This window comes from Gambusia affinis, linkage group LG11 (assembly GCF_019740435.1).
Source record: "Gambusia affinis linkage group LG11, SWU_Gaff_1.0, whole genome shotgun sequence".
NCBI classification, from domain to species: domain Eukaryota; kingdom Metazoa; phylum Chordata; class Actinopteri; order Cyprinodontiformes; family Poeciliidae; genus Gambusia; species Gambusia affinis.
In genome coordinates this window covers 21,081,580-21,103,730 of record NC_057878.1, presented here as the reverse complement: position 1 = coordinate 21,103,730, position 22,151 = coordinate 21,081,580, and the positions used below count along the sequence as shown (strand labels likewise).

The following is a 22,151-nucleotide window of genomic DNA, read 5'->3' as shown; positions in this document are numbered from 1 at the left end:
CAGCAGACAAGACAATGGAGACTGGCTGATGCCAAAATAAATAAACTAATCTTTGAGTGGTTGAAGCAGTAATAACTGTCTTTCTCTAAATTATAGTATGAATGGAAGCTTTGATTTTTTTCTTAACCAAAGAACTGATCTGTCTGGGAGGACACATAGTTAATAAAAATGACTCCTAAAATTCTAACTAGTGCCTAAAGATTAATGATGCTGAGCTAAGTTAAATGCGAGGATTGCAGAGGAATTTTGAGGAACAAACATTTACATCTCTGATTTGTATTTGTGTGCTATGAATGTAGAAAGTTGTCATATTTTCAATGCGGTTCGTAAGGCAAGGCAAGGCAACTTTATTTATATAGCACCTTTCAGCCAAGGACAATTCAAAGTGCTTGTACAAAACAAGTTAAAAACAACAAGAAGATAATAAAAAGAAAGTAAATTAAAGCCCAAGCAGATTAAAAATGTACAAAATAAAATATTACAGTTTGAATATAGATAAAAACAAACATCTAAGAATAGGCAATGTCAAATAAGAAGGTTTTTAACCTTGTTTTAAATAAACTCAAGGTAGGGGCAGTCTTACAGTGAGCAGGAAGTTTATTCCAGAGTGTTGGAGCATAAAAACTAAAAGCTGCTTCACCATGTTTGGTTCTGACTCTCGGAATAGTTAGAAAGTTTGATTGTGATGATCTTAAAGGTCTGAGTGGTATATATGATTGAAGAAGATCAGAAATGTAGTCTGGGTTTCTATTATGAAGTGCTTTATAAACCATTAAGGAGATTTTAAAGTCTATTCTTTGAGTAATGGGTAGCCAGTGCAGGGATCTTAGAACTGGACTGATATGCTGATCTCTTTTTGTTTTAGTCAGGACTCTTGCAGCGGCATTCTGGAGAAGCTGGAGCTGTCTTATTGCTTTTTTTGATAATCCAGTAAAAATAGCGTTGCAGTAATCGAGTCTACTAAAAACAAAGGCGTGAACTAATTTTTCAGAGTCTTGTGGGGACATGAGTCGTCTAACTTTAGCAATGTTTTTTAGATGGTAGTATGATGTTTTTATAATAGATTTGATGTGATTATTAAAGTTCAGATCAGGATCCATGATTACCCCCAGATTCTTGGCTTCATCAGAGCATTTTAATCCAATGGATTGAAGTTGGGGGATTATACTTAATCTATGCTCTTTTGGTCCAAACACTAATATTTCAGTTTTGTTTTTATTTAGTTGGAGAAAATTTTGGCCCATCCAGACATTAATCTGCTCAATACATTTGTAATCAGTCTTATAAATGTGGTTTAACCTGGACTCAGTGGAAAGGCAATCTGTGAGTTATCTGCATAATGTGTGATTAAAGACATAAGGAAGATCATGTGAACTATATAACGCTGACCCCAAAATGGATCCTTGAGGTCCACCAACATTTAAAGCGTTTGTGAAAAACTTGACCCCTGTGATGGAAAAATTACAATAAGGTCACATCTACGAGTTATGTTACATTAAATACTTATGAACTCTCACCAAAAGAACTATTTAGGTTACATGTAGAAGGTTGGAAGTTGTTTTCTACAGTTGCATCAGAACCAGGCTGTCTCGCCCCTTGTTGTTAATTCTTTATCTTTGGTATAAAACTCATGTGTTGTCAGTGCCTGGGAGAGCTTTACGAGCTTTTCATCCAGCCTTGCTTCATTACTGATTGTCCTACAAGCTCCCTGTATTGTGCACAATATATGAATAAACCTGATTGAGTGATTTCACCTGAACAGTGCTTGGAAATAATATTTTTTCCATGACACCCCAGAACAAACGCTGGGGGAAAAATAGGAAATCACTCAATCAGATAAATAAGACGTGTCACTTCAACAAATTCCACCATCATCCTGAGAGTTGCTTAACAGAAGAGTGTGATCCACCATATAGAGTGTAACTCTAAAATTTCAGAAAATGAATAATGACAAGAAATTTAACCTATGTCTAAAGACAGTGTTACAACATTAAAGACTTTCAACAAATCTTATTCTACACTATGATGGGTCCTGAACAATGTTTACTTGTAATGTCACCAAAAACTGAAAGAAAAACAAGTTTGGCCAGTTTTACTGCTGCAAAACATTTGGAGGCTTGATGCTAATATTAGCAGAATACTGAATTGTTTTGATTCTCTAAGCCTTTGGCTGAATTGCATTAAAACTAGACTCTACTACTAACCCTAACCCTACACAGACTTCAACTACTCTGTTGTTGACGTCATTGCATTAAACCGAGAAACACTTCTGAACTGTAAGTGAACATGGTTGCTTTCAAGCTCATCCATGCAATAACAAAGCAGGATCCAGAAACAGTCTTGGGTCTGAACTCATTCAGAGAAGACAGATGTGAACTAGAGAACTGATTAATTCTCAAGTGAACCATGGAAAACGGGTTTTGGAAATCGTTCTACATGCTTAATCTGAGAGAAGCCATTTAACTTATTATCCAATGCACTAACTGTATTGTAATAATAAAGGGGTGTATTAGTGCTTATGGGTCACTTGTACATATTTCATCGTTTCTTTATTTCTGTTTCCTATTGTTGCTTCAAAGTAACAATACAACAAACACACATACAGACTATGTTTGAAGGTATTTTCAGTAAAATTCTCTATTCCATTAAAAACTTCACACTCCAATGTGAAATGATCAGTAGCTCAGTTTTTAATATGCAAGAATGAAAAACTGTTTAGCTCTAAAAGTAAATTCTGGAGCCTCATACTAAAGTACATAGTGCAATAAAGCATGCCACAAGATATCACTTTTAAAAATTAATATCCTAATAATAGTTTCAATACAATTTAAAAGTGAATATTTAAATGAATGTAAATCTAATGCTATGCAGCACATGGGGTTTGCAGTGAAGAATGAAAGATTCATGGATAGGTAACAGAAAAAGTGTTTAAGACATCAATGAATATTTTAGGAGCAAGAGGGAGCTGCGGGAGCGACGCACAAACTGAGAAAGAGTTGGGCTGCTGAGAGACAGAGAGATAATTTTATAGATGGGCAGAGGGAACGTGTTGGAGGAGAGACAGAGAAACTGAAGAGATATGAGGAGAATGAATGGTGGACTGATGAGGAATAAGTAACAGAGTGAGGATGCAACGTTAATTTGATGAGATGGTTGAATGAGCAAATAAACAAAAGACTGCTGGGGGGAAAAAAGCTTTTAAACCTGATAAGCCTGACAAACAATAAACGACTGTCAAATTAGGAATATGTCTAATAAGCAAATCTTGAAATCTGAAGCAAACGGCAGAATCAAAGTTTAGACAGCTGAAGACTTGAAAAGGAAATTGGAAAAATAATTATTTGATGGAAAATTAAGGTAAAGAAAAATAGAGTTTAACTTTCTGAGACAATATTGAAAACAAACAGTGCATATTGTTTCTTCAGTGAAATAAATAATATTTGTATTTGTTTTTATGCTGTGGAGCCATTTAAGATGATGAGCTGGGCTCCTCCTTTAATACAGGAAACAACTGACCCAAGCTCAGTTAACTTGGATTGCTTTAGTGCTCCACTGGTGATATGTTAGAGGTTAATTAGATACAGCTGATGATATATGGATTCAATTAGACTTTAAATAGCAAATTCATAAGTGTGCTAATGCACACAGAAGTTATCAGTCCATCTGCTTGCTTGTGTAACATTAGATTGTCAAAAAAAGTGGAGGATAGTATAAAAAAGTACAGAACTGTAGCAACAATTTCTACTATCAATAACAAAAAATACAACTATTTTAATAAAATTCTAAGGTTAGTCACAAAATCCTAAGTTATTTATTAATATCTTTTTTTCTAAATGTAAGTTTTAATTACAGTTTTTCTCAGTCACTATGGCATTTCTCAAATCATCATCAACCTTTGCAAAACAGCAAGTGCATTTCTCAAAACAATTCATCCAAACAGCAAAACACCATGGATTACCTGCCAGTTTATTTCTCAGAATTCTTTGTCTACATCTCAAAAGTAAATATCTGTGTCATTGAACATCAGAGTGATAAGTCCTTGTCTCATTGTGTACAGTCAAATGGCTTAATCATGTTGCTAATATAACAGTAGAGGGATGTTCTGTTGTACTACTTCTATGGTTTTACTTTAATGTTTTGACAGACCATGACATTGTGAGATAGAAATGAAAAGACAGCACTACAGAGCAATAACAAAGAAAAAAGGAACCAGCAACTGACAAAATTCCTCAATAAGATTAAGTGATGAATAGTAGGGTGAGAGGAACTCCATCAGCATCCTTTAGTGGGTCACAAACCATTGCCTGATGATGCTGGAGTGATGGAAACTGGCAGTATGTCCTTGGCTTTTTCTGACTCTTCCTCTGTTTTGCCCTGCTACTCCTCCACAAAACCTCATTCCTCTTCATTTTCTTCTCTGTTGTCCAAATCCTTGTTCTTCCATTGACAAAAATGTAACGTTGTCGTGTTCTGACTATATATACTACATACTTGCCAGTTGATGGTTCATGAGATGCTCCTTTTACCTACTGATCATTGGTTGATCTAACACTTCACACATTTACAATGTGGAGAAAGTCAAGATTCACCTGAGAAGAATTTTCCATTTCAGGACAAGTTTAGAAAAAGTAGTATGGAAATGTTTTGAATTATGCTTGACATATTTTGACAACTCTTTCAAGTATTTTGCTTGTTAGGACTTATATAACAAACTTATTCTTAAATGTTGTGGAGGTTGAGAGAATCCAACAGAGAAACATATAATACATTTCAATCAACATGACAAGAGGAATTGAAAATGTAGGAAAAAGCAGAGAATTGCACATAATTATTTGCTGCATTCAATATTTTTCTTTTCATCTCCTCAATACTTCAGGTCTGTGGGTTTTTCTTATAAATCCTTACTGCAGTTTCACAGTTGTGTTTACTTCAATTAAAATCAAAATTATTTGTGTGTCACGCCTTACAAAAGATGGAACAACTTTTTGTAGTTCATATTATTGACTTTGTTGTCAACTACTTATTATTTGCAGCTCTTATTCTGGTGTAATGTTCCCTTGTTTCAATTTACCTTTGGGTCAGCTGTAATGTTAACGTACGGAGAGCATGGTCTAGACATGTCTGATTGTTTATTGATTTGATAAGACATCGTAATGACTAGCAACTGCCTGGACAGGTGTACATCAGTCTTGGATGACCTTTCTGTAGCTGACATTTTCATTTAAACACTGAAATTCAAAAGTGTAATTAATTTCAACTAACATTTTTTTCTTACTGTCTGACATCAAAATACACTAAATGTTTTATATTTTAGTTCATTTAGGATTTCAAAATTATTTATATCATCAGAAAAATGAGAGATGTTGTTTTTAGTTTGTTTTTATTAAAGGGGCAGTTTTATGTATTTTCCAGGAACATAGAGCCACTTTATAACACAGTTATGTAACTATGTTTCCTTCTGTTGGTATAATAATGCTACATATGTCAAATATGATTTAAAAGAAATTTGACTACATAATTTTAGCACATTTTGGCAGGTTTGTGTCTGGAATCTTGTTTTTTTTATTTTTTTTATTCAGTGATTCCAAATCCAGACATCCTCTTCTGCACATTTACTCCTCAAGATTCTGTCCATGAACTCCACACTCTCAACAAGAATGCAAGCACAGCCTCATGAATGAAGCCAAACTTGATATTTTATAAAATGTAATTCATTTAATTATGGTTAACCTATTTTTAGATTCGCTAGCACAATGCAAGGTAAGAAACATGAAATAAGGCAAGAAATAAGTGAAAGTGTGAGAGCAGATTCAAGCTGAACAACTTCTTAGTACTTTGGGAGACTGCACAGCTCTGATTTCATTTACGTAGCTTGCTCATTAAGGTCCATTTCACTGCAGAAGTCAACATGCAAACATAAATAAATATCCAGTTAAATATAGTAAGTTTTATTAAAATACAGCTCAGTTACAATTACAGTCAGTTTCAGTTTCAAGTTATGTCACTAGGAGTTTGTTATAATCTAATTATAATGCAATACAGTCAAAATTAGTGCATCATAAAATGGTGGTAACAAATATGTTTCTGTAAGGCATCCAACGCACCGCACTAGGGAAACTATAAAACTGTGCTATATTAAATCTCCCATGTACAATCTTGAAATGATAATTGAGTTTCCGCAAATTTCCAATTTTAAAAACAAAATTTGCTTTTGAAGTTTGTTTTTATAGCCGGAAATGTAATATTTCTTTTAGTCATCACAGCAGGACAACTCTTAACTGCCTTATCACAACCGTTGTTTATTTTCAGTGTTTTTCAGCTTTCATTATGCTGGTTAATGAAGGCATAATTACTTCTGTTCCTAACAAATATATTGAATGGTTAGTATTCAGAAAACAGTACCAGTACATGCACTCAAGAGAATGAATATAAAAAGCCCTATCGGTACCAGTCCAAATATTTTATGACATTTTGAAGGTCACAAACATCTTGGTATGTTTTATTCAACCGGGATCTGGGAAAAACAAATAAAAAAGTTAAATATGTGAAGCTAATACTATAGAACCTCATGTAACAAATAATAATAAAAAATTGAACTGATCTCAAATGTGGTGGTTAGAAAAATGCCACTACCTATTAGACACAAATATATATGCAAATGAGCTGCTTAGTTACTAATAACCTCTGAAAAGCAAATAATTACCCAATTAATATAGATTCCAAACAACTTAATTAATGCCCTTGTACTGGATGAGTCGATTTCGACACAGGGTTCATTTCAGAATCAATACTGCACAAGGGAAGATATCAGATATGATCTGCAATTGAAAGCACACATGCAGTGGCTTTAATACTTGTGCAGTAGTGAGGAAGAAAAATGAGGATACAGCGTTTCTTACATAACCGAGACTGTTACGCAGGACAGTAATAGCAGAGCTGCAAAGCAGAAACCCATCAACACACAAGTCAACTGAATTAAGTGATAAAATATGTTGTTGATTTGTGCCGCCCCCTCCACATGACACGCAAGTGTTTGGAAAGCAGGATGAAACAATTTTGAAGCAGCTGCTGAAATATAAATCTGATTATTATGCGAAAGCACTTCTTACAGTGCCATGTCTGTTTTTTGTTCTGTTCTTGCTCTATCTTCCCCATTGTATAATTTTTCGGAAAGTTATATTTCATTGTTCTAATACTATATGTTATCTGCTGAGACTGTTATGCTATTTGGAGGTCAAATGAATACACGGTAAACACCCTACATTGTGAGATCTATTTAATTCCTCATTTAAAAATTGAAGGAATATGGATCAATCAATCAATCAATCAATCAAACTTTATTTGTATAGCACATTTCAGCAGCAAGGCATTTCAAAGTGCTTTACATCAAATCAAACACAAAAATACAATGCAACATAGAATCAACAATAAAAACACAACATAGTCAGATTCCGTCAATAAATTTGCAATTGATTACGTTTTGAATACAACTCTAAACAAGTGGGTTTTTAGTTGAGATTTAAAGGAGATACCCACCTAAACCTAACCTAGCCAAGAGGCTATTGTAAACCTATAGATATTGAACAGAAATTCACAAATCAGCTGGGAGAATCTGTATAAGAAGGTACTTCACTGAGATGAGACCAAAAGTGATGCTGTGGGGTTGTTTCTTTCAAAAGTGATGACATTTACCCATAACATTCTATCTCTATTATAGATAGAATGTCTAGCTAGTTGTATATTTCTTCCAATCTTACTGAAATTACACTATTTTGCAATAAAAACATTGAAAAACTCTTAAATATCTAGACGTGCAGAGCTGGTAGATACTTATCCCAAATCACATACGGATGTAATATCAGCCAAATGTGCTTCTTAAAAGTATTGACACAGGAAGGCTGAATGCAAACGCACACAACATTTTTTGACTTTTGAGACTTTGGCAACATCTAAAACCATTTTTCTACTTGTTAGTTATGCAATATTTTGTATCGTCTCTTTTGTATTAAACACCAATAAAATACATGACATTGTGGTTGAGAAAATGGAGCTTAAGCGAAAATTCAGAATGGGAGACATCACACAGCTGATCCACATCATCCACTCACCACGCCCCCGCCGCAGCCAACCAGGATCGGTGCGCCGCGCCGCTCCAGCCAATCGCCGTCCACGGATCCCTTCAAAAGGACAAGCTACTTTGGATCTTCCTGCTCATCAGCCGCGCTTTGACCCGCCTCCTCCCCATCTCCACCTTCATCCTGACGGACTCTTTACTGGCTCCCTCTGCTTTCCTTCACCTCAAGGCTCCGCTCTACCACCAGTATTCGGACCCGGGGGGAAGACTATCCTGAGCTTCGCTGGATCCGATCACCTGCTCATGGTGATCCTCAGCTCACTAGTCTTCTTCCGGGTTCGAGCGCCAAAGAATTGTATCATTAAACCTTCTAACTGCCATTTTTCTCTGTGTGAGTCAATCCAGATTGAAATGCTAAAAGGTTCAACCTGTATACTTTTTGCAACATCTGTTTTCCCAAAGTAATGTGTAAATTTCAAATTGCCAACGTACTTCCCTGTGGTGATATGAGAAAACCAATCTTTTGTTTGTCAGCATAAACAAAATGCAATATTGCAAAAACAAAACTGTTTGCTCATGGGCATTGGATAGTAATGGTGCAAATATCAGTCCCTGTTTGTTACCTTCAGTGTAATTGTTCTGCTTCTCCTTCGTAACCTTAAGTTCAGCTCTGATTCCTTATGTTCCTTGGTGTTACATTTTAGGTGGAACCTTTTGAACAGCTGTTACAATCTCTGACAAACAAAGGCCTTATTTATTGTGATTCTAAAAACATTTGTTGTCATGATGAAAAATTGCACCGTTGGTTCAAATAGTGAACTATAATAACCTATTATTATTATAAAAGCTGCTTTGTTGTCTCTGCAATTAAGTAATCCATTAGCATTACAATGCAAGCTTTGTTATGATAAGATAACATATTATACATTGGGAAAATATACATTATTTTCCCAATATATAACTGGGAAACTATTTAAGTCACATTGGGATAATATACATTATTTTCCCAATGTATAATATTGGGAAAATAAGCCTCTCTCCATTTGTAAATCTGTGTCAAAAGCTGATTTTAGAAAGTTGTTTTCTGCTCTTTTCTACTTAGAACATCAGTTTTTATTTAATTTTCTTAAAATTAGACTGTAATCCGGCAGGACAGAATTATAAAAAAATATATATTTACAGCTAAATTTGCCTGGCAAATGGGAGGACCTCTTGAGGGAAAGGGGTAAAAGATACAAATTAAAAAAACATGATTAAAAGCAACAGAAAATTACAAACCTAAGAATAAATTAGACTCAAAATCGGTTTATGACAACAAACATTCCTCCCAAGCCTCCGATTGCACCACAGAAAAGGACTAACTTGAGTGAAAGTTAGTCACTCATACAGCTGTTAATTTAGAATTTAACAGTTTAAATTCTAAATTATGTGCTAAATTATATTTGTCAAAGCAGAGGTTTTGAGGGATTTTCCGAGCATTTCTTTGAAAACTGTGGTGTATTATAATTCCAATTTCACATGAAGGAACAACAGGTTAAACCCCTCCTTGCCATTGGGAAAATGTATGATTTTGTGATGAAAAATAAAACTGATATATTCAGGGAAGGTTAGAATATAAAGACATCTGTGCTACAGAACTGTATGTATTATTACTGCAGAAACATTTTTTGAACAGTACCCAGATTTTGAAAACAGTTAGCCCATAATCAAAAGAAAAGTGTAACTCTGGGGATGTTAGTAAAAGGAAACAGTTTTAGAAGATATATCTATAGAGCTATTATTGTGATATTTACGTAATTTCTCTGCTACATTACCAACTTCAAAACATTTTATCTGCTCCGCTAAAGAAGACAAATGCTGAATCTAGCCAATACAAATGCAGGAAACATAGTTTTAATTCAGCTTTATTATTTTTATGATTTCCTGTCCTGCAAAAGAGATATTTTATGCACAGCTGGCTTTAGTAAAAACATTTTAAAAATATCTTTCAATTGCTTTATTGTATTTATTTTATTAAGTTTGGTGGTTCTTCTAGGTGGATTGTAATTTTTGTTGAATTAAATTGCTAAAATTAATTTAATATTATAAAACATACTTTAAAATAATTTCAGTTCCAACTAAAATTTAAGGAATTAATTAAGAAGATTAAAATTACTGCATCAATATAAAGATTTTGTGAGATCAGACAACAGGCAAAAGTTGCTTCTGTTTCTAAAAATGACAGTCACTCCAGTACATTAACAATGAAGAGATGAGAAGTTTATACATTTATTGAATTCAGTAACATTTGTGTTTTATTCTAACTATAGTTGCAACGTCGAGTAGTCTGGAGGAGCATGATATATGTATTGTTTAAATGTCATACAGAGTGCAGCACTGCGGCTCAGTGAAGCCAAGTTATTAAAAGGTCAGCTGTCTTGTCACTGTGATTATTGCGTTCTGCGTTTTGCTTAATACAGACACTTACAGTGTGACATGGATAAACTTCTATATTGAAATCTTTTTATTATGAGAAGAAAATAGACAGATTCTGTTGTATCAGTTTAGGAGCAACTTCATGACAATCATTAATGTTTTACCAAGTAATGAAAATGTGTATAACTTACTTACTTTATTACATATTTCATACACAGAAGACTTTTATAGTGGATACTATTCTGATAGGACTTATATGTTGTTTTTACACCAATTTGGCTTCATATGTGATGACTAATAATTTTCAGTTAACTGCAAAAGAGTCTTACAGAATCAGAATCTGGTTTATTGGTCAAGATTTTGGTGCACAAACAAGAGATTTGGGTTTGGTTTTCAAGCTCTGACAGAGTACAAAGTATGAATATACAGCGAAGGCAGCATGGTGTGAAGATGATCTTGAGAGAAGATAAATATGAGGAAGCCGGATATTTCCACTCCGAGCTGCATGCTTGTAACATTACAACGGGATAAACTTACTGAATGAAAGATTTTCAGACTGCAGTCCAGAAAAAAAAAAGTTGAATGATTTTATTTTATCAAGATCTCCTTAACAGCCTTAAAAAATTAATAAAACCACTTGGATACAGAAACAAAAAGCATGTTCTGATTTCCATTAGCTTCACCCTGGAGGTTATGCTGTTTTGTTTTTGCACAGATTGGTCAAGTTTGGGGAGAGAACATCCTTAGTCTGCAAATTAAAGGGCAATAATTCAAATGTAGGTCCTTAAAGGTTTTAACCATTCATTACTGTTAAGTTTAGGTTTAGTTCGGAGAAAAAAAAGCAAATAACCACATGGTGAAGATCAACAGAAATATTTTAATGAGGATTTAACTTTTTATTTCCCCACAGAACAAATTATACATACAGTGCTTTGTAAAAGTATTCAGACTTCTGTAACTTTTTCACATTTCATGAGGTTACATTGCTGTGAAATGGAAAGACAATTACAGCTGCTATAAATATTCTTTAGCTACGAATAAATATCTGAAAAGTGTGCCCTGCATTTTAAATCAACCATTGCGGGGGAACACACACACCTGAGAAAAAATTTAGAGAAATCAATTAATCTAGCAGTCACATTTTTTTGGACTGTGAGAGTAAACTAGAGAACCCAGAGAGAACCCACACCCACACGAGGAGAACATGCAAAGACCCTATACTGGGATTTGAACCCAGGACCGTCTTGCTGTGAGGCAACAGTGCTCCTGTGCAGTCTGATTTCAAAACATTGATCCCAAATGTGGCCAATAAAACCTCTGGTTTATTTCAGAGAGAATAAAAAGCTGACAGAATGATCAAGTCAATAATTTGACTTGAATTCAGTTGAAATGCATTGAAAGAACTGAAAACCAGCGTATAGAACAGATCCTCAGAGCCTTCAAGATTTGAAGACTAATATTTAGGAAGATGATTGGGTTATTACTAACAGCTGTTGTGAACATCCCATCAGCAGCCTTGATAGAAACAACTTTACTGAGAAAACATTGTCAGGTTTTGTGTTTATGATTCCTGCTCTGTTATGCTCTTAGGGGATGTCCTATTCTGTATTCTTTAAACTTTATTACTCATCTCTGTAGATACTTGTGGCATCCTTAATCTGAGGACAAAGGATTTTACTGAACTTCAGCTACAACTTTTAAAAATTGTGCATTTTATACTTTGTTTTTTTTTTTATTGCTTTTTCATTGGGTGTTTGTGTTACTTGTTTAGTTGTGATTTTGTGTTAGTTCTGTCACGTTTTAAGGGGTTTTTTTGGGCTTGGGTGTGGCCGTCAGGCCGGCGTCTGAGGACACCACGGTGGTTGGTGGTGGAGCTTTCTCCACACTGACACGGAAGAACGGGCTCAAGGTGGGTGCTGGTTCTCCGTGCAGCGTGGAGGAGGTTTGTTTGGCTGTGGGTGAGCTGATCGGGCACAGGTCAATTAGGTCGGCAGCCCGAATGAATGGAGCTGTTTTGTTTGTCGAAAAAGTCGAGCAGGCTCAACAGTTGGTGGAAGCTGGAGTCTCTGTCAACGGTTTGTTTTTACAGGTGTTGCCACTCACGCTTCCGGCAACTAAAGTAACTTTGCCAAACGTGCCTCCGTTAATTAGCGATGGCTTTTTGATTAAAGAACTGTCTCGACACGGTTAGGTGGTGTCACCAATTAGAAAAGTTGCTGGAAGGACAAACCCCTCAGTGGAGGACCTTCTACAAACCTCTTATAAAAAAACGGACTGGCGATCTCCAATGGAGAATCCTACATGGCGCCATTGCTACCAACTCGCTTTTTATCAATTAGTCCAGGGGCTTTAAACGAGTGTCCTTTCTGTGGTCTGTGTGAGAGTGTTTTTCATGTTTTTATTGATTGTAGGAGACTGACGACATTTTTTAGTTTATTGATGTGTATTTTTAGCTGTTTTGGCATTGTTTTTTTTTTACCAGTTCTATTTTTATCTATGGACTGTGTTTTAACAAAGCCAACAAGCCAAAGTGTCAGATTTTAAATGTCTTAATTGCCGAAGCCAAAATGGCTATTTATTTATCTGTAGAGACAGACTCTAGACTAGATATTGTGCAATATATCAACTCAAGGAAAACTGAAATTTAACAAGCACCTTATTTAATTATTTTTAAGCTTGTTCTGATGTGATACCTTGTGTTTTTCATTGTATTTTGTGCACTTCATAATTGTAAATGTTTTGTTAAAGAAAATAAAAATCTTCTTCTTCTTCTTCTCATTATTGGTTTTAAAGAAGGAGAATAACTGCTGGAGGGCTAAGCAGACACAAGAGAGCTCCGGAGCAGACACAGGAGCAGGAGTAGATGGATGACTGGATAGGATATTGTTGAGGAGAGGAATAGAAATGTCCTGAATGCTGCTGCAGCAGGGTGTGCTGACGTGAGGAGTGTTCCCAAACACAGTTAGTAGCAACTGCGGACCGACTGCATTACCATACCCGCACACACACATGCAAGCATGCACACACACTCGACTGACACGGAGCGCCTAAGGGAGGGAGCTGCTTGCAGCCATAGCCAAATAGAATGGGGACAGACTCTCCTGTTCTGGTCCTGAAGAGGTCACTGTGTACTTCAGCATTATTTGTGTGTATGAGATGTGGGGTGTGCAAGCAGGTGTATAAATCCCTACATTTGACAGCAATAGTGATTTAGTCATGCTCTACAGGTGTGTGTGAAGCCATGCGTGCTTACCCACAAATGTTCTTCAATAGTGTGTCTCCCCTACTTCCCTCTTTCTTTTTTTTCTCCCCCAGTCTAGCAGAGCTAGGTGCATATCATTGGATCAGTAGCTGCTGCCTGCCACACTGTCCAATCACATCTAGGAGGAGAAAATAGAGAAAGAAAGAGAGGCAGCGAGAGGGAGATGGGGGAGGAGAAAGAAAAAAGGGAAGGGAGAGGGAGAAAGAGAGAGAGAGGGAGATTGATCATTTAAACGTCCTGGGCCCGTGTTCACGGAAGAAATACCTACATTCCAACTATCTGTGCTTGTTTTCCCCCCATCGCTTTCACATTTCAGCGGACTGAAAAAGACTGGAGGGCTGATCGCCCCCCCCACACCTCTTTTTCTTTTCTTTCTTATATGGGTTATTTTCACCCAGGAGACGCGCTACCACCACCACCACCACCACATCTACCAGCAGGAGCAGCAGGAACAGCAGCAGTGTAGGAATATCTCCCCATATCCCATCCCGGGCACGTCGGATCAGCCGCAGCAGCGAAAACACGAGGCGATCATTGCGGTGGACTGGAAGAGGAGAACATGCACCGTGGGATCTCACTCCGCTCACCCCGGCTGGGTACGGTGCATCTGTCATTTGGGGATTCTTTTCTCTGTTTTTGTTAATTTACTGCAGCGGGAATGCAGATTGAGTTTTTGTGTATTTTGGTATGCGTGTGTGTGTGTGTGTGTGTATGTGTGTGAAAAAAGCAGTAGAGTGTGTGTGATTTTCTTTCTTTCTTTCTTTCTTCCGGTCGTTCTTTCTTTCTTTCTTTCTTTTTTTTTTTTTGCCGTAGTCAGCTTCATTGCCGATAGAGATTCAGACGGGATATTCTGCCTCACTGGCATTTCCTCCCCATCCTCTTGTATTTTTATTTATTTTTTTATTTTTTGGTTGCTGCTTTTATCAGTTCTTTCCATATGAAAATAAACCAAGGGGGAGGGTGGCAGGCGGCGGGTCTGCCTTGATAAATGGAGCGTTATTCATCAGCGTGTGTGTGATCACCACTGGAATGTTAACTAGCACCTTGGACAGCACCAATACGACCCAGGAAGAGAGGAGATAGTGATGATCATAGCTATATTCTGACACGACTGCAGCTTATAGAGGGGTGTATGGGTGAGAGATCCCTGTGTGTGCGATTGTATAGAAATTTCTCAGAGTGTGTGTATGTGCGGATGTGTTAATATTCTGTCTTCAGGCCCTCAGAGAGAGCCGGCTGGGAAGCAGCTGTATGTGTGTGTGTGTGTGCGCGCGCGCACACGCGTGTGTGTGTTTGAGATACAGAGGGAGAAAGAAGTGTGTGTGAGCATGAAAGGTGACCAGAACTACAGGCTGAATCCCATTTACTGAGGATACCCCCACCCTTAGTTCTTCTCTCCTCCCTCTATCACTTGGCACCTGAGTTCTGGTAGTGGTCAAAATAAGATTCTCTTTCAAGATGCTGATGCATCAACTTGTACATAAACATAAAGGTGCATCTAATAAAAAGTCAGAATAGTAATATGAAACTTGTTTATTTTTCTAATTCAACTGAAAAAGTTAAAATATATATTATATTACATACAAAATGATATATTCAAAGTTTGTTTCTGCTGTTAATTTGATCATTACAGGCTTCAGCAATTAGAAAACATATATCATTTGAAAAATCCAAAACATAGTAAAACCAAAAATAAATGTTTTTTCTTTTTAAATTAAAAAAAATTAGAATTAGACAGTCATTGGAAATATTGCTGAATTGGCAGTTGTCCAGCAGAAATTTGTTGGTAACCTCCATGACAAGCTCACAATCATCATTAACAAAGTCAGTTGGCATGGTGCTGTTTAATGAAATGTTTAATGGAAGAAAAAGAGTGGCAGGTAAAAACACATAATTAACAAGGATAACTACAGCCTTGAGATGACTGTGAATCAAAGCTCATTCAACACTTTGGAAGAGATTCACAAGGTGTGGAGCGTGACTGTAGTCACTTCACACACATACAAGAACCACGGAGACATGGGCTATAATTATACAAATTCTTGTGTTAAGTCACTTCTGAATTGAGATATAAATAAATCTGGACTGTTGCTGAGGTGTCAAATATTTTCCTTTTAAATAAAATTAAATGTTTAAACATTTTATTTTCAAATCAAGGTTTCAGAGAGTATGAATAAGAGAGCAAATGCACACAGGCCATGTTGCTTGAGATCCAGTCGATTGTATATCTGAAGTATTAACATATACTTCATATATGTTAGTTTGAGTGTAATGAATATTATATGAGTTTTATTTTAATATTCTAATTTACTATGGTGCACTTATAAACATAAATGACTTAATATGCCTCTACACATCACATAAATCATTATCAATCTTTCAGCAGACATCAACATATACAACTTCTATGCTTGTTAAGGAAGATTGGCAAAATATTGCCACATGTACTGTATTATGGACTAAATCTGCTTTGATATGTTCAATATTCATATTTTTAGAAAAATGTACTGCCAAAATAGAAGACTTTATTACACTCATCTCCAAATTTACTTGATGACTGCTGAATATACACTTTATACACCTTGTATATAAACAAAGTTCACTATAGTGATAGATATAAGCAAGCAGACAGCTTGTGGAGGAATGAAAACAATATCAAAGAACATACAGAGATATACATTTAACCACAAATCTAATGGTTGTGTTATTCTAAATCAGGGATAATTTGATCTCTGCCATTTGAAAAGAAAAGCAATTTACAGAGGTCATTATTCCATCATAAATGACAAAACTGACAAAAAATGGAAAACTGACAATTCATAACTGACAAAAAAAAAATGAATTTGGGAGATATCCTATCTATCTGTTTCTAAGAGTGCCTCTGAAAAATCTCAGTTTTCAGAGCTGTGAAGGCTTTCCCCTTAAACCTCCCCATTATCCAGAGAAACAATTGTGGTGCTCTATCCTTGGTAACATGGGGTCAAAGGGTAGGAATCAGAGGTAACAGGGTGAAAGCTGATTCAGCTTGTGTGTGTGATGTCAAGGAAGAAACAAGGTGTGCGTGTGTGTGTGTGTGTGGAGGAGAAACAAGTGTTGTGTTTGTGTCATATGTGTCCAGCCTTACGCTACATGCAGGTCAGGAGCCCCATGGTGCATTCAGGATTTAATTAAGCGTGTGACGTGACACCCACCCCCACACACACATACACCACCCCTTCCCCCAACAAGGTCCTGTGATCTGTGAAACAGTCTGTAGTGAGGATGTGACACAGCAGCAGCCCTGACAGCCTGACACCAAGTTAAGCTGAGCGGACAACATCTCGTTTGCCCCATCTATCACTTTCATATCTATTTTTAAAAGGAGCAAGTAAGGTAGCTCAGCAAAAGCCCGATGACATGTGTGTATCATACATGCATGTGTGTGTGAGGGTATTCCACTGGAAGCTAATTAAATTCATCTTTTATTTTTGTCTCTCCCCGTCCCTCCCTTCCTCCCTTCTCTTGCTTCCAGGAGTCAGTCTGGGATTGTTATGGGGGTGACCGGAAGGAGAGAGTGACAGAGAAACAGTGATGCCACTGTTTACATAACAACACATTCACACACATGCATCAACACACGTATATACCCACAGACATGCATGCAGGCTCATGTTGCCAGTCCCGGACACACACGCTCATTTAAACTCTCCAGCACATACATACGTACACTCACAGGGACTCAGTGACTGAGTCACTGCACACTCAGAGGCAAAGACTCACTGACTCACATGCAGACACATACACAAGGGGAAAAGGTTGCTCTCAAGAGACAGGACTGTGTGCAGTGTGTGTTATGGGCCAAGCTGAGCAGCAGCTGTGCGTTAGAGTTGGATACCTCTGAGGGGTCAGCATAGACGTAACCCTCAACCTGCCTCCAGCACCTCACTCTCCTCCCCTTCTCCCCCTAGTTTTCTGCCTAATCAAACCGTCATGTCTGAGCTGAGGACCAGCAGAACTATCCCTCCCTCCCCCTTCTCCTCCCCACTTGGATTTCCATCCCTCCTCCTTTCCCTTTGCTTCTCCCTTTCTCTCCAGCCGACCTCTTTGTCGGCTGAGCAGACAGTGCCTGTTGTTTCCACGGCGCAGGGCCGCATTCGTGGCATCCTGACCCCTCTGCCCTCGGACCTTCTGGGGCCTGTCATCCAGTACCTGGGAGTACCGTATGCAAGGCCACCAACTGGGGATCGCCGCTTCCAGGCACCTGAGCCGCCTCTGCCGTGGCCCGGAATACGGAATGTGACACAGTTTGCTCCAGTGTGTCCGCAGGCATTGGATGAGAGGAGCATGCTGGGAGATATGATGCCATCCTGGCTCACTGCAAACCTGGATATAGCAGCAACTTACCTCACTCACCAGAGTGAGGATTGTCTCTACCTCAACATCTACGTACCCACAGAGGAAGGTGAGTGAACTTGTCGATGTGCAGTAAGTTTACGTAGCTGGGGCGGTTAAATTTGCATGCACAGTTAAGGTTGGGAATACATGTTATGGTTTATGCCCTATGGTGAATACATGAGCTAAGAGAATGATACCTTTGACAAATGATTAAAACATGGCAGAGAGCTGTTACTGCACATACTCAGGCTTGTTGAATAAATAAATAAAGGTTTTTAAAAATGGACCTTGTTTTCTCTTCCCCTTCAACATGCCGCTGGTTGAACCGACGTTTAATATTCAGACACCTGCGTCAGTCGCTAAGGGGTTTACGCATTTACTTGTGGAGGAAAATGGGAAGGACACAGGCTTACTCATGCATACATATTAGTTGATATAAATGCATGTGAATCCATGCACATGCACACACAAATCAAAGACTGCACCCTCTGGCTTTTGGTGGTTAACTAATGTCACCTTGATGATTTAAACACATTGGTAATCTGCCTGTCTATCTCAGACATCCATGAGGAGGGGGGTCAGCGGCCAGTGATGGTCTACGTCCACGGAGGCTCGTATTCTGAAGGCACCGGGAACATGATGGATGGCAGTGTGCTCGCAAGCTACGGCAATGTCATTGTCATAACCCTCAACTATCGCCTTGGTGTTTTAGGTAAAAGAATCACTTATCTCCGTTTAATACATCATTTGTGTAACCATGTGCAGGACATTGTGTTATTAGATAGTAAGTAGCTATAAGTTTAGTAGTAGTAGTATGAGTATAGTTTTGTATAAAATACTTTTCCAAAATAAAACTTAAATTCCCTTAAATGTATTTATTTTATATAATAATTTCCCTTAGGGTTGGCAGTTTAACCAACATCTACTTTGCCATAGCAGCAATACAACAGTGTTGTTCTATTTATTAGAACAGTTGTTTGGGTGTCTGTTTTTTTCAGATGGTGGAGAAAATCTGATTAGATCTTATATAAAGTCATTAATTGGCATAGTCAAGCTTTTGCACCTCAGTATTTATAGGATTGTAGAATTTTCACTAAAAAAGTTCTGTTTAGTCAAGGTTTAAATGTTTCATTAAGTTTCAAAAGGAATCTGTCTGGACCATTTCAAATTTACTTCAAATGGCTTCTTTGTCCAAAAGAACAAGTGCACAGAAAAGCTGCATTCCCTTTCATTCCTTGCCCTTACTCCATATTTGCACCACTTTAATTTGCTCGTTCATACCAAGGTCACTGGGTTTCTCATTCCTTTTTGGAATGCTGAGGGTTGGCAGAGAGGTAGCACTATTTGGCTCTTTTTAAGATTTGCTTAAAAAGTCAGTTATGACCAGAGTTCAGAAATCCATTTCCATGTATTTCCTGCATTTTACCCTTTCACTCTATAACAGCTGGTTTACACGTATGTGAAGACAAATGGAAATAGGTCAATTATTTTCAGCTTCATATTTCTACACATTAACTTATAGTGTAAATAATGAAATTCTCAAGTAAGTAAAGCTACCACACATTGTTTTGGGGTTTTAAAATTTCATGATCTGATGTAAACATATGCACTGCACAAATGTTCCTCCCTCTGCTATTAAACATGTCATAGCAATATTGCTACCTAATTTAGGGGCGTAATACATAAATTCTTTACTTGCATTGATGACCATTCACTCAACTCAGGATGCTGAATGCTTGAATTGGGGTAAACAATTTTTAAATTGGAGTGGACAATTTTTGGAGTAAAAAAATATAGCTTTGTCAGAAAAACAATTGTAATGTGAAATGTAGTGTACTCTAATGTTAATTAAAAACATTAATCTCAACACAAGTCGTTTGGAGGCTACATAGTTTTACAGAGTATGCATGGATGCACTGACATTGCACCTGTTTAAATGAAAAAAAATTGGACCAATTCTAGAAGTACTTGTATTATTTTTCCTTTCACAGATGGAATGTATTAATAAATAGTCTTTTTTATCATTTTGGATTCAGAGCGAAAGGGCTTTGGAAAAGGGATAACTTTTAAAAATGAGACCCTTGTAACTGCATCACTTCATGCACCATTTTTATGCAGTTAAAATTTTTTTATTGCATTGTTGAGTAGCAAAGTGGTAACAAAGATCACACCACAGAGTATAACAGTCCAGGAGATGTCCAATGTTCTGGAAACATTTCTGTGTGGTAAATGTAGAAGCACTGATTCCAAACAGTGGGATCAGCACCTCTGGGGGTGATTTGCTGTGAATTTTCCCCAGACTCTAGAATTTACTTCACAGTCCACTCCCTGTTGCTAGAACACTTGCTTCTTTCACAGCTTTTCCTTCCTCTAAACTTTTAAATAATATGATTTGATACATTTTTATTAGTTTTATGTAATAGTCAGTGTTTTTAAGAAGAAACTTTGCAAACTGCAATGATCAACATGAACAAAATTAAGCACTTGAAAGTTATTACTCCATGAATAATAATTGTATTTAAAGGTCTTACTTTCTAATATTTAATTAATGAAATAAATTAACTTTTCATTGATATTCTAATTTATTGAGATACGCCTATAGTTCGTGACTTGATTCAGAAGATTAATTCTGGCAGGCTGATAATTATCTTTCAACTTATTTCTCTATTATCCAGGGATTCTTAATGATTCATTACAGTTTTGTTTAAGGTGATTCTGCATGTAGCTTTTTTATCTCAACAGAACAGCTCATTTTTCTGAACAAATTTATACAATTTTCACCATCTGGGTTATTTAATCCTTCAATGAGCTATAAAAATGCTCAAACCATCAGTGATTTGTTTCTTACCCAGAGCACAGTTTCTCTCCCGCTATTCCTTCTTGTTTGAATGGAAACATGTTCAGCATCCCTTGTGGAAACAAAACCTCCCTGAAGCCATTTTTTTCTTCCACTACTGTCATTGACTTGAATCTGATCCTTTTTAACTCCATGGCTCTTCAACTCATTGCTCTCTGAAGAGAAAAAAATGTTGGATTCCCTTTGGTTTTTCTAATTTTAGTCAGCCCTACAAAGCCAAAGAGTTGAACAAACAGACTATCTTAAAATCCATTTAGGCTTTCTGTAGCTGCAGTTATTGGTGTGACATAGCTTTGGAAGGGGCACATGAGGGTAAAACATTTAATGCCATAAAGCATCATTTACGTGGCCTGACTAAGAGCCATAGTATTGAGTTGCTTATTTGAGGAGAGTATATATGGCCTCACTGTGATTAGGTCAACCGGACAAGATGCATATTCAATTGCCTCTGTGATATTGATATTGAGCTGCACAGTGGCGCAGTTGGTAGAGCTGTTGCCTTGCAGCAAGAAGGTCCTGGGTTCGATTCCCGGCCTGGAGTCTTTCTGCATGTTCTCCCTGTGCATGGTGGGTTCTCTCCAGGTTCTCCGGCTTCCTCCCACAGTCCAAAAACATGACTGTCAGGTTGATTGGTCTCTCTAAGTTGTGTGTGTGAGTGGTTGTGTGTCCTGTATGTATCTGTGTTGCCCTGCGACAGACTGGCGACCTGTCCAGGGTGAACCCCGCCTCTCGCCCAGAACGTAGCTGGAGATTGGCACCAGCAACCCTCCCACTTCTCTAAGGGACAAGGGTGAACAGAAAATGGATGGATGGATGGATGGATATTGATGTTTTATATAAAAACAATAACAATAACAAAATGTCAGGGGCATTGTTTCAAGTTTATTTATCCATTAAAATGTTTTTTAAAAGCACGAAGCTGATGCTAATTCTGCTGCATGGAAGCATTTGAGGACTTTATGAGAGGTTCTGCTCTTAAAAGGAACACCAAATCTTTGGCTCAGCTTTAATTAAACAGATAATGTTTTTTTTTATTAGCCCACAACAGTGCAGACAGGAAATGTGGAGAAAGACATGCAGTAAAAGGTCCAGCAGGCTTGGAATTGGTCCTGGGATTCGCTGCTTGAAGGCATTTATGCTCATGTGCCATCACAGCTTAGCTATCAGGT

The 22,151-nt window shown here is 37.3% G+C and overlaps 1 protein-coding gene across 1 annotated transcript in view; it reads left to right on the top strand.

The window, feature by feature from the left end:
- The first annotated feature begins 13,963 nt into the window (after window positions 1–13,963).
- Window positions 13,964–22,151, top strand: part of LOC122839931 (neuroligin-4, X-linked-like) — a 28,129-nt gene continuing 19,941 nt past the window's right edge. Inside the window, exons 1-3 of the mRNA XM_044131961.1 lie at window positions 13,964–14,347; window positions 17,263–18,192; window positions 18,685–18,837. Of these exons, the coding sequence (XP_043987896.1) occupies window positions 17,721–18,192; window positions 18,685–18,837 (625 nt within the window). The 5' untranslated portion in view covers window positions 13,964–14,347; window positions 17,263–17,720. The remainder of the gene's footprint in view (window positions 14,348–17,262; window positions 18,193–18,684; window positions 18,838–22,151) is intronic.